The 13,450-nt window shown below is 40.0% G+C and overlaps 1 protein-coding gene across 1 annotated transcript; it reads right to left on the bottom strand.

Annotated features, from left to right (window-relative positions):
• Positions 1-8,236: 8,236 nt before the first annotated feature.
• LRRC30 (leucine rich repeat containing 30) lies at positions 8,237-9,600 on the bottom strand. Its single transcript, XM_027650965.1, has one exon. It carries the CDS (start codon positions 9,411-9,413, stop codon positions 8,517-8,519), a length of 897 nt encoding a protein of 298 aa, XP_027506766.1. The 5' UTR covers positions 9,414-9,600; the 3' UTR covers positions 8,237-8,516.
• Between the last annotated feature and the right edge of the window lie 3,850 nt (positions 9,601-13,450).

Raw genomic sequence — 13,450 nt, 5'->3', positions numbered from 1 at the left:
ATGACAGAGCATTGCTGAGCTTCACACCACACATGCACATCAGCTAGGTCGGTCCAAACCAAGAAGAAAGTTTGTGCTTCTTTCCTGGATCCTGTTGCCTTCCCTTTCTTTATTCTACATTTTTTCCTCCTGTCCTGAAATTAAAGGGAGTGCCTCCCTGTGAACAATGTAATTGTTACTGCTCTGTGGTTGTGGCTACGCGTCATTGCTCCCGTTTCAGACTGCAGCTTCCCTTTTATAGGACCAAAGAGTAAGAGCATTAGACACAGGTGAAAGGGAGTGAGGCAGACTGTTTTTACAGCAGAAAAGGAGAACTAGACATAAATCTCACTATCTACAGCACATGGTAAAATCTAGGGCTAGACAACAGAATGTTATGTTCTGTGTTTCTAAATGTGTTTCTAAATCCTTCTGTGCCAATATGACAACAAGGGGACCAAAATCCCTCACATCCAAAATACAGATAAGAGAGGCAGTGAATTTATGTGGAGCTTCACTGGGAACAGGAGGGAATCTCTGGAGAACATAAGGAGAGGACAGGACTTCTTGTTTCTACACGGTGGCATATGGAACTCCTTCCTACGTCTTTAACATTTGCAATAGCCTTTCAGGAGCTGGTTAACATAAATGTCCATCTAGAATCATACTGGAAATGGAGGACTGATGAGCTACAGGGACACAGAAAAATGCTGCTAAGTCAAAAGTGTATTCTGCTCCTTAGGCTAGATGCTGCTTCCTGAGGCTTGTTCTCCAATTTTTACTTATTCTAATTGGGTTTTTATTTCTGCCTTTTTTTTTTTTTTTGCTAGCCCTCTGTGTAGTTGATGAAGAGAGACCTCTGCTAGTGATTAACTTGTTTTGGATGGCAAATTCAGAAAAGGAGGGTTGAACTGGCATCAGTGAAGCAGTCAACTTTAATTAAAAATGTTTAAAAAATTGTTAATAAGCAACAAAGAGACTAATACAAAAGAAGGAAGGAGAGTGGCTAGCAATAGGAAAGAGAGAGCATAATAAAAAAAGGATGAAGGACAAATCAAAGGAAAAAGCAACAGAATTAATGGAAAAATGCAGATAGCTAGTATAGAAGAAACTTAAGTGCATCAGTTGTTCTGACTTCTTACTAAAGTGACAACATGTCTGCCAGCAGCCTCTAAGTAGTAATCCTTTCCCCTTTGTCCCCCCCTATATTTACTAATTACCTGATATTTTAAAATATTCTGTTGCTAGTATGAACTGCATCAAGGCAACTGTGGGGCATTTCTGCTGTGCATTTTCATTGAATATGCACACAAGCCCAAGTCCTCCAGGGTAGCCAGCTGTGGGTTTGGGGCGTACATGAGAGGACAGACTTTTGCAGACTGTTGGGACAGTTTGGTGATTATCACCCTGGCAACACTGGCAAGAGAAAAGCAGTGCTTATCTTTATCCAAATCTAGTCTATACTAAATTGATGTAAATGTGAAAATGACTTACTGAGAAAAGCTATTAGCTTCACGGAGAAATCTTGAAATGTCGCTGCTTTGCAACATATTAGCCTTACTAAAGAACATTAAATAGCCTCTCTAATGGACACCTGAGACACCAGGGAGATTTCGGAGTCTCTGGTGACTTTCCACATACAGAAAATGAATGTGTCTGCTGATATGATTATTGGTCAATTCTTCCATATTTTAAATCCCCACATCGCTTGATAAAAATGCCAAAGAACTTTGTGATATCTAACACTAAAAACATGCGAAAGAACTGACACACGAGTAATTCCAAAGCAACATAATTTACCATCATACATTTTAAGTCCTGCTTTGATGCTAAATTACCAGCATTTTATTTGCAGCAGAAGATGCTACTTTTCAGTTGGCTCACATATATTCCTCAGATACTACATTGCAAAACTCCAAAATTACACACACGCAAAGGTGTACATAAATACATGTGCTCAGAAAAATTTTGTTTAATGAATCGAATTCAAGGTTAGTATCTTTGTGGCTTCATTTGTATGTAGACAGAACACACAAATGCCATTCTTCACAGTGTTGTTTTCCAACTGGAAAGAGAAGGTAAGTGTGTTGAAAGATATACAAGACCCTTGTGCACAGAAATGGCTGTGGAAAGGCGTTATCTTAACCAAGTCACACTCAATTGAACAAATTTCCCAAAGTGAAGGTTTTATTCTTTTGTATTCTTCAGCACTTCTATCAGTGCCATTGACAGGGTACTGTATTACTCTACTCCAGAGAGAATTCTCTGCTTACACAAGCAAACAATTTAGGAGCCACTAATAGCCTCTGTTGTTCCCTATAGCGAAAATATGCATGCATGTATGGACCAATACAAAACCCCATATATACATACAGACACTTCCATTACATTTTTAAGAACAAAAAGGACAAAGAACAAGCAAGGAAAGTATAACGAAAATAACCATGTTTTCTAGGACAAAGTAATTTTTTACTGTAACAGTTTTGCTGTTACTCACTTGGTAGTTTCTTTTAGCTGATTTTGGAATGCTGTTTCTAAAAAGATACAGGGATTTCTTTTAAACGTGTCCTGCTTACCCCTGTTTTGAAGTGGAACATTTTAATAGTGAGGGAGAAGGGGTTTTCTGACATCAGAAGCATTTGGCACAGAACACTGAAGGTATGTTGGTGTTTCTGTGATACATCTTCTCAGTAAATCTGAATGCTACACTGTATTGAGAGATACTACTTCGTGCCCTCTGCACACACACTGCTGAGGGAAGGAAGGCCAGGCAAAGGAAGGCATTTGTACTCTACAGCTTCACTGACCTTACTTCAGATGCCTAAATAAGCCTGCAGATATCCTGGAGCTCTCTCAGGCCAGAGGGGAGAGACTGCAGGACAGCATGGTACTTCAGCAAGTACTTCTCTTTTCCCAGTGCCTCTAAGGAGGACTGCATCCATCTCTGTCAACCACGGAAACAGTGCCCTGGGACTAACCTCTGTCTGATACCTCCAAGGCAGGTGCATAAAGCTGGTGTTGTGAGTACAACACCTGTTTTGGGCAGGTTACTCACCCTATGACCAGTAGTTGCGGAGCCTGCCAGCCTCCTCCGTTCTGCACTCCTTGCATGAAAGGTGAGAGATAGGACTCTGTGTAAATTTTCATGCCCACCCACACCCGGCAACACTGCCTTTGCAGAAGGAGAAATGCAACTAGTTACTTCTGTGGATACGTCAATGGCGCAAAGGCTGAGATCAGGAAGATCGGGAAGAAAATGGAGCAATACCTATTTCCCTCAAAGGGTTGTATCAAAAGAGCAATTGTTTGTTTTTTTTAATGTCTGGGAAGTGGAAATTAAAAACAGGCTATCCATCAATGAATTTATGGTATCTGAAACTCCCCTGAGCCCTAGGAAAACATAAAGTTCTGCCCTTTGGTCTTCTTTTCAGTCTGCCTGGATAAGCTTACTTTATGAGGCAGCATAATTTGCAGTGACCTTTTCTGAAGCTGTTGATACACTTCCTGCTTCACTGGAAACCACCTTTTTAGCCATGCATGATGTGACTCCACATATATTGGAGTACAGATTTCAGGTTTTGTCATTAAACCCTGCAAAGTAATCCCATACTGTAGGTGGCTACTCTGGTGCAGGATGCTGTCGGTACTGCTGGGCTGCAGAAGACAGTGATAAGGGCTGGTTTTTTAAGGTTGGTTGGCCCTTGTTGCACCACAGATAAATGCACGGAATCAGTGGGAGAGGGGAATCTTTTATAATTGTTATTCTATCTCTTACTTGTACAGAGGAAGAATCATGCAATTTTATAGAAAGATTTTCAGACTTACTCCACATGTGAGTATTTAAGTGTGTCTCTGTACCAATACATCCGAAGCCTTATGCAAATTTAAACATCTACTGAGTTTTTAAACCTTGGTTTTGCCACATATAAAATGGGAAAAGTATATATTCTCATATATGTGAAGGCCCTTCTACAGCCAGAAATTTGCCTTCAGCTGTAACTATTTCGGGATTTCAGCTCCAACATGTGAGAACTGCAGAAGCACACGTGACATAATAATACACTTATTTTCTTAACATTTTACAAATTATTATATATCTTGTTATTTTCATAGAATTATTTTCATGCATATCAATTATACTTTGTAGAACTGTGCAAGGCAGTCTGAAACGCTCCTTGACTCACTCAGGAACTGCTGTCTGAAGACTGTGCAGCAAATTTATCCTTGAAATTTAGTGAAACCATACTGAGCAGATGATTAGTTCATTTTCTTTGCTTGCTTTCTTTATCACTCTTTATTTACTTTTATTTATCTCTCACGTGGTGAAGACCTTTGAGGCTTTATTTTTGTTGTTGTTTAAAGAAATAAGCTGAAGTATCAATGATTTTTCTACTTGCAGAAATTATGTGCTGTGGCATATTTTTTCAAGTAATGTGCTGGCCTAGCAAAGTAAATAATTAATCCAAATCTCTCCAGAATCAATGCAATATTTTTTAGGTGCATCCTCCTTCACTGAAATGATGACTTAAAAATATTAACTGAAAGACATGTTTTCCTGAAGCTATAGTGTAGTAATAGGAAATTTATTCATTTGTATACTAAAAAATTTAAATTGCAGAATGCATATTCTTACAGTAAAAAACCCCTAGAAACTATTTTTGGCATTGACAAAAAGTAGAAGAATTTTGATGAAAATGAAAGAAAAAAATTAAGAAAATATTGGCAAGTTGGTAAAAAAATTAAACATATTTTTCAACAAAATTAATAATCATAAACCTTTTAAATCTGAATTGCAAGAGGTTTCAGCTGGAATCTGAAAAGCTCTGTTTTGAAATGTCTCTTCAGTTCACATCTTGGAAATTTTCCATATCTTGGAAATTGGTCTTTGTAGGTTCTTGATGGTTTGCTCATGTAATGGGCTTGTGTTCCTGGCCAAGTTACATGCCCTCAGGTGTCCCACCAGGCTACTGGGACATGGCAATGGATTTTGGGAAGTTATCAGTCACAAGTGGCATGAAGAAATTTGCCAATGTGCCAGAGTTGCCCAGTAGCCCCAGAGAAGTAGGTACAACACATTCCAGCTTTAACTTCCTTTGAGGTATTACAGCAATACTTCAGATGAAAATGTTTTTCTTTCAAAGGTTGAAACACTAACTTGGGTTAGACCAAAAGCCTGACCTTCCAGTTTTCAAAGGCTTTGCTAGTTGACTAGACTTTAAACTTTTCATGAATGTAGCTTTCTTTTCAAATGTACCACCAGTGTATTTGATGAGAATTGAGCAACAAATCGTATAGCCCTATTCTATATTACATTTATCCCAACCATTTGACCCCTGACTGTGTTCTTTCTAGTTTGTTCTTGGTTTTGCCCTTTGTTTCATACACATTAAGAGTTTTTCTAAGCACTTTCAGAGCTTCTCTGAGTGAAAACCATAGAAAAGTCACCCTGCCTAAAAAGTATCCTTTCCATGAGTGGATCCCACTTTTTCCATTCCTCTAAGAGTACCACCACCAAAAAAATAATAGATGCATCAAAAATTGTGCTACTCTAAGACTTAGGATGAGTCAACTTCAGTGTGTACTAGAAACAAATAACAAATGTAATGTTTGGCATACAGTTCTCTGAAAGATTATAAAAACAAACTCATGTCATTTGATATATATAGAAGTGGTACTGTTGTCATATATTATGAGATATGATCACAGTTCCTGCAGTGTTTCAGTTCCTTTTTTCCCTGTCATCTGCGCAACTAATAGCAGATGACAACTCTGAGATCCACCAATTCTTTTCTAATGCCCTGCTCAAAACTAGAGCCAGCATTTGACATAATGCATTTTATCTCCCTCTTGTGCCCTTGCTTGCTTTTTCTATGTTGATCCCTCTCAGATGCAAATACCTATATCTTTATTTGCCTCTTATGCGTATTTCTATACTTTAACAGTGATATACAGTCTTTTCTTTTTACAAGAAGAATTCAGAACACTACCTTCAGTCCTGTGAGATCATTTTCTGTATCTCTGAGAAAGGTATTTATGAGAGTCTTGATTGAGGAATGAAAGAAAAATTAAACCAGATCAGTAGAAATTATTTTCCTAATGGTAAAATCTGAATTATACATTAAAGTACCATTTATTCAATCAATTTTATTATTCTGTGTAGAATGACAGTCACTTTTATGTGTTTTGTATGCTTACAGAGGTTTATTAGCTTGAGTAAAAGGTTATTATTATTCAATTGAATAATTGAATTTTAAATTGTTGGTACTGCACTTCATATTATAACTGCTTTTCCGGATGCATTTGATTATGTCAAATTTGCCTTTTAATCCTCTGTTTGGAGACCATTTTCTTTCTCACCCTGCACTCTTTCTCACCCTTGTAGTGGTATCCTAATAAACACACACAGTCCAGCCTCACATCTTCCATGTAAATTACTGTGCATACCTCTCCTAGTCAGATCACATCAGAGGCTATCTAGTGTCATATAATCCTGGATACTGATATGTGGAAAATCTTTTCAGGTGATTAATGCCATAGGCATCTCATTTTCCTGCAAGGCAATATCGCACTGTTTATGTGAATGCCAGACTTAGGGATATGAAATGGACATTTAGAAAAGTTAATAATCTGTACCTAATCCTCTCCAAGAATTATCTGCTGGTATTTCTATAAATAATTGCAGCTTTATTTCTTGTCATTAATGGAATCACATATTAATTTATTAAATGCATTGTTCACTAAGAACTTGGAACTTTGCTTTAAATCTCATTGCATGGGTGAAATATATACATGTAAAGCTACACATAAAATATCTTTGCATTTGAAACATATATTAAATAAAAAGTCATAAAATAACTGTGCTGTGGTATTTGTTTTCTTGCTCTGTTTGTTTGCTTAATGCTTAAGCAAATGTGCCCTTCAAAAAGGTTTCATGTTTGCTAGAAACATGAGATTTGTTCTTGAATGCACATGTGGATACTGTGATTCCTGAGCCTAACACTGAAATTCTCAATTAAAATGACAGACCATACAAAAAACAGTCCAACACAACAAAGTATCAGGGCAGGCAGACCCAGAATGGAATATTCTGTGAGCATTCTTCATTGCTAGCATTCAATACCCAACCCATAATGTTAGCGTTGCCAAAGGTGCTGTGTTTATTTGCATGGACCTGTGAATTACATAATTTTCTGCTGTTATCAGGCTGCTCTTACCTCTGCTGAGGAGCTTTTCCCTCAGCCAGGGCTTGTCCTTTAACTTCACTAGAAGCAGGATCAGCCTTTCACAGCCTTCCATAATTTTAAGCAAATTATATTTTAGAAAGTAATCATTGAATCCCGAGATTTGACATAGGAAGCACTTTAAAAATGGCTTTGAATACTCTTAATTAGCTCAAGAATTACAGTCTCATTCCTCTTCTATGCTGCTATTACAAGCATTTATCTCAACTGATTTCAACAGAGCTGCTTCTGTTTTACACTGGTGTCAGGGAACAAAAAACCCCAGGTTGCATAAATTGTTAACAGCTCTTTCATACTGCCTCTTTATTACCAGATAAAACTTTGATGAAGGACATTCACAGAAGATCAATATGAGAAACCACATAAGACCTGACTTTATGGTACTGGCTTATACGGAAAATCACAGAAATAACTACTTGTTTTTGAAGCTCTTACTTAAGGTGATGACTAGTTTGATGCTGCTTTTACTGAAAGAAATATTTCACCTTTAGGAGATGTACTGCCTCCTGAGTAAAGTTACTCCACAGCTCTGATTAAAGGGAGCTGGAAAAGGAAACGGAGAGCAGTTGTACATCTAGCAATGAGCAACCCTCTCTTTCGTTTGAGGGAAGAGTCCACTGTCTTTTCTCTGCTTTGCAAAGTTTGAGATCTTCTTCCAAAGAACTGGGAAATATCACCTCATCAACAGCAATCTTTACCTGTAATTTGTAGAGGCCAGAGCACAGCTGTGGGGTAAACAACGAATGGTATTGAACTTACCAGTAATATATTGTCTGTGAGCTAATATGGCTCAGGATGAATTCACTACCAAAGCAAACATTTTCCTTGAGATTCACTTAGATGACAGTGTTTGTTTATGTAGTGGTCTACCTGTGTATGAAGAAGTGAGCAGGAATAAAAATGCAATTGCAATCACATATAGTAAATCCAATTTATATTAATGTTTCTCCAACCTAATGGCTGTCAAATACATGTTTCTGCCTGCCTGACAGTCTGCTTTAATTTGTTTCTGTCAAGTGAAGAATAAACATTTTATCACAAGTTTGTTTTTGTGGTTTTTTCTAAAAAAAACCCCAAACACACTAACACTGAAGCTTACAGAGGTGGCTATTTTTAGAAAGTTTGCTCTTCACACACTTAATCAAGACCATCATACTTTACTTGCTTTCCTCCAACTGTTACTAAAGCCATCCACAGCCTCCGAAATCCAAGTGTTATGAAGTGGAAATGCCTGTGCAGAAAGGTCTCTGATGAGAGAGTCTTGATGACAGGCTTAATCCCAAGATCAGCAGAAGCTCAGTTGTGCTCCTTTTTCTCCCTGAGGTAGCTGAAGAGGGCATCCAGGCCCCCCTCAACAACCTCGGGCAGGGGCCGGGACAAGGGGTTGTGGGCGACGTGGAGGCCTTTATCCATTGGGTTCCAGGCAATGCGGCGCAGCCGGCGCAAAAGGTAGAGGTCATCAGGGAGAGTCTGTATGGCATTGTAATCAACGTTTAGTAACTCTAGAGTGGTGATGTAGCAGAGAGACCGTGGCAGACTGCGTATGTTGTTATTCTCCACAATAAAGATTTGCAGATTGACCAGATACTGGATACTCTCTGCGATGTTTTCCAGCCTATTGGACCCTAGGTGCAAGAAGTCTAAGCTCCTCAGTGCAAAAATGCAGAGGGGAATTTGCACAAAGCGGTTGTTACTGAGGTTCAATTTCCTCAAACTTGTCAGGTCAGTGAAGCTCAAAGGCAGTTGTGAGATGCGGTTGTGTGAGAGGCTCAGAACCTCCAGCTTCCTGCATAAGCTGAGCTCTGCTGGCACTTCTGTCAGGCAATTCATATTGACGAACAAGACCTTCAGGTTCCTCAGTAGCCCGATTTCTTTAGGCAGATTCTTGAGACAATTACCCCCCAAGTTCAGCACTACCAGCCTGTCCAGTTTCCCCAGCAAAGGAGGAATCACCACCAACTGGTTGCGTGAAAGGTTCAGCTTCTGCACCTCGTGCAGTCCCCACAAGAAGTCAGGCGTGTTGGTCATCCCTTTCATTATGAGGCTCAAGCTGACATAACGCAATCCCCGTTTCAGCAGTGACTTGGGCTCTCTCCCTGAGAGAAGGGCGTCTTCCCATGCAGGCAACTTTGGACCTTTCCTAAGAAAAACCATGCTCCTTCGCCCCTCGTTCTTTGAGTGCTCAGTTCCCATAATACTCTGGTTCCCTCCTGAGAGAAGTGAGGTTTTCTTCTCTTGCAAGTGCTACGCCAATATGCAAATGCCAACAGAGGATGAGAGCTTGCAGGAGGTGGGAAAGTCAAAGCAAGGAGAAAAGGAGGAGCCTGTGAAGTGCATCTCAGTCCACCAGGGCAGTTTCCGTAGCTGCTGAGGGAAAGTTTCACTTTTGGGGGCTTATGTTGATCTTGGTGCAGAGTCTGTAATGAAATACTTGCTCCTGACTTGCGAGCAAACCTGTTCAATTCAAACTGAATGCCACAAGACAGCTGTCACTGTCATTTGGCCTGGGCTTTATTGGACAGATATGTATCTTCACTGCAAAAAGGTCACAAGGATGCTGTATATAACTTCACCATGTCAGCTTTCTTGGCTATCTGGTACATACCATGGCTGCAGGACAATTAACAAGAGACTTCAAAAAAACAAACAAGCAAGCTAAAGAAGAAAACAAGCAAAGGAGCCATCATTTAGATTCAGATTTAAAGGACATTTTCATAATATTTTTTATTTTGATGTTCCTGATTTCACTGAATTAGTTACTAGTCTACTGGAAAATTTTGCACGCTGCAAAAACACTAGTAATGCTGACTTGTTATGTCAGTCCTTCTTTCTGTTTAGTAAAAAAAAAATATATAAAAAAAGAAAAAAACCACTCTCAAAAGGTGTTAGCTTTTATATCCCCTTTGTGGTGAGGATAATCCTCCTTCTTTTCAGAAAGAGTACCACCTTCACTGCAGCAGTGACATTTTCCAGTGGTATCTGCGCCCACTTGGATGATTGCTACCCACGTTGCCAAATGTGAGCAGTCATACCTCACAGTTCTGCCCAAATTGCTCTGTCCTAAATGTCTGGTGCTAATTTCACATCTATCAACCAGATTTTTGGGGTCTGGTTCTTTCATGCTCCAGAAAGTAGAGCCTCTTGATGTCCCTTTCCCTGTCAACTTTCATGTCTTTCTGGGCTGTTCTGGGGTACAGGGGGACTAGCAGTCAAAGAGCTTGAACTATAAATGACATTTAGATCTGAGATAGAGGGACTGATGGGAGAGGAAGGAAGCAGTGATGTATAATAATACCCAACAACAGCTGAAGTAAGCTCTACTGGTGAAAGGAAATTGTATTGCTACAGGAATATGCATGGAGTGAGTTTAAACTCAAAGGGACTCTGAAAAGGATCTGCAAAAACTTTAGGCACCATTTAAATTAGGTGAAAATTGCAACAAACAGTACAAGACTTTCAGGGCTTTTTCTCTCCATTGGATGATCCATGGTGATGAGTATACCCTCCCTTACCACCTCATTTCAGAGATCCTCCCCTTAAAACCTTGCATCAGCTCAGATGTTAAGGGATTATGCAAGAACCTGCAGATGGGAGTCAAGGCACAGGAGCAACCTCTTTGGAATCAATCCCCACAGTCCTTTCTTACTGACAAACACCATTCAGTCTCCTTTGAGCTTTAGGTCCTTCATAGAGCTGCATCCACTTGGGAAGAAAGCGGAGAGAGGAGGCATCCCTGCAGTTGTATCTGGCAGCTGAGGAGAGCAGTCAGGACCACAGTGAGTAGCACAAGATGGTGGCAAGCTGAGTGAGCCACACAATTAAAACCTGTGCTTTAACAGGGCTGCCAACTGGTCTGGAGGCTGAAATATTGCACTCCCTAGAGTGCCTGGGCGAGTCTGAAAGGGCTGAGGCCAGTTGTATCTGTTCGGTTAGAGCGGGTTGGCAGCCTGACTGTGAGTCATAGATCCCTCCCTCACAAGCACTTTTTGCCAATATTTGTCCGTTTGCAAAAATTATATTAAATGCCATTGCAGTCATAAGGTCTGAGTCTTGTTAACCGTCATTCCCACATGTTGCCCAGATTGGCAGAGATAACCCTGCCGCTGCAGGCAGAGGAGCCCTCAGTGGAGGAAACCCAGCAGCTGGCTGAACTCGGACTTGATTGTACCTTGCATGATGGGGGGTGTAAGCCTAAAATGTGGGCCTTCAGCTCAAGCATGTGGAGAAGCAAAAGCAAGAGCCTCTCATGAGCTCTGTCTCTGGGTAGTCAGCCCAGATGGTGTTAAAAATGCTCCTATTATCAGAGACCCTCCATGGATTTGAACAAGGCAAGAAGAAAAAAGCTTTTTAGAGAGTATTTATAAGGTTAGGAATTTCCCTTCTTTTAGTCTCACTGCTGGAATGGGGAACCTGCCACAGCTCTACTCAGAGACCGGCATTTCTCCCCTTGACTGGGCTCCTACGTGTGACCACAGCCCCACGGTCACTTCAGAGCCTTTCCTTCTGCAGTTCATTTTAGTAAGAAACAAAACCAAAACACAAAGGAAACACAGTCTTCCTGTAGTTGCAGCCTGCCCCCATGGCTGGCCAGATATTTTTGGATGAGAACGTCATCCTCATCTACAAAACACATTGGAGTTCACTGCCTGGGGACTTGGCAGTGCCCACTCCGGCCTCTCACCACAGAAATGCTTGTTTCCTAACAGTGTGACTCAGCCAAAGTGCTGTGTACCCCTCCCTGGCTTTGCACCATGCTGTCCATTTGAAACTAAGCCTGTGACACAGCGCAGTACAGTCTGAGCTGGGCTGTTGCGGGAAAACTTCACCCGGGGATCTCTTTCAAAGAAAAATGCTTGCTCTGCTTCAGCATCAGAGTATCTCCTGCTATTGCACTGCTGTATCTCCCCTGCCTGGCAGGCAGCAAGCAGCAGTAAAGGGGATTTAAAAAAGAAATTCCACATCTGCAGCTCTCATTGTCCGGTTCCCTTCCTGCCTCCACGAGTACCGTAACTGCTGTGTGAAATAAAATAAAAATAACCATTTCCTTTTCTTTGTTCTCCAACAGAAAAACAGGCTATTGAGCACACTTGTAGTTGTGGAGACGGAAAACTCTGAGGTAAGCAAATTAAATCTCTTTCTTGAAATCGAGATAGTAAAACAACAGTGGCCTCATCTGGACATCTCAGGAACTAAAATTCTGAACAAAAATAGTCCCTTATCTGTTGGTGTCCTGGACGGGTTTTGTTCAACCATTTTTCACTTTGCTTTTCTCTGCGTTGCCTGCCTCCCTGTCCTCACCCATGCTGTGCTGTGCTGTGAGGGTGGATCAATTCCTTTGGGCTGCTCTTAGGTGTCTGGGCCAGGAAAAAGCACTGACCTGTGTCCACACAGCCTGGCAGAAAGCAGAAATTAATTGCGGGCATGTAGGTTTGGAAGAGAAAATAACCCAAGAAAATTGCTGGGCCTTACATGACACGGTGTAGTTGATAACTGCTTTGTAAACTAAACAAAAAAGTTAGTGTACATGGGGAAAAAATAACCCACAACTTGCTAAAGAATTTTTTAGTCTAACTGATACAGTAAGAGAAACTGCACTACTAACAATGATAAAAAACTGGTAAGCTGACAAAAATGACAAGTTATACTTTCTGACATTCTTTGATGATATAAATGATTAAATTTTTTTTCTTAAGGAAGCAGGATTGTCAGCCCTAAAAAAAGCTGAAGATGAGTTCACAAAAGACCTGGAATTTTAAAGTCTATTATCTATGGGTTCTTTTATTTGACTTCAGGTTTGGAGTCTATAGAATACACTTGGGAAACATTTTCAAGCTTTTCTCTGCAGCCAGGTAGAAGTTGCAATAAAACCAGTTGAATTGTTTTTAAGTAAAATTTGAGTCCATCATGTAATTACTTCTCCATAGGATTTGAGCTTTTAATAAAATATCTGATAACATCAGGCTTTTAAGGAAAATACAGCCATTTTGACACACTGAGTTTAAGTTTTGTTTTGCTTCAAAACAAAATGCTGTCATTGTCTTTTAAATTACTGAGCACACAATAGATGCCTATACTTTTATTAGCACATATCTATACATTCATAATTAATTTTGAGGCAAGTCCTATGTTCTCTATGGAGTCAAAATCATATATAGTTCCTCTGTCTCAGCATTATTAAAAATATATTGATATAAGAAGGAATCCTTTAAGTCTTTAAGCATAGCCTTTTC

Source organism: Corapipo altera, unplaced genomic scaffold (genome assembly GCF_003945725.1).
Source record: "Corapipo altera isolate COAL_440 unplaced genomic scaffold, ASM394572v1 24, whole genome shotgun sequence".
NCBI lineage: Eukaryota > Metazoa > Chordata > Aves > Passeriformes > Pipridae > Corapipo > Corapipo altera.
The sequence above is the reverse complement of the archived record's forward strand: the minus strand, read 5'-3'. Positions and strand labels throughout refer to the sequence as shown.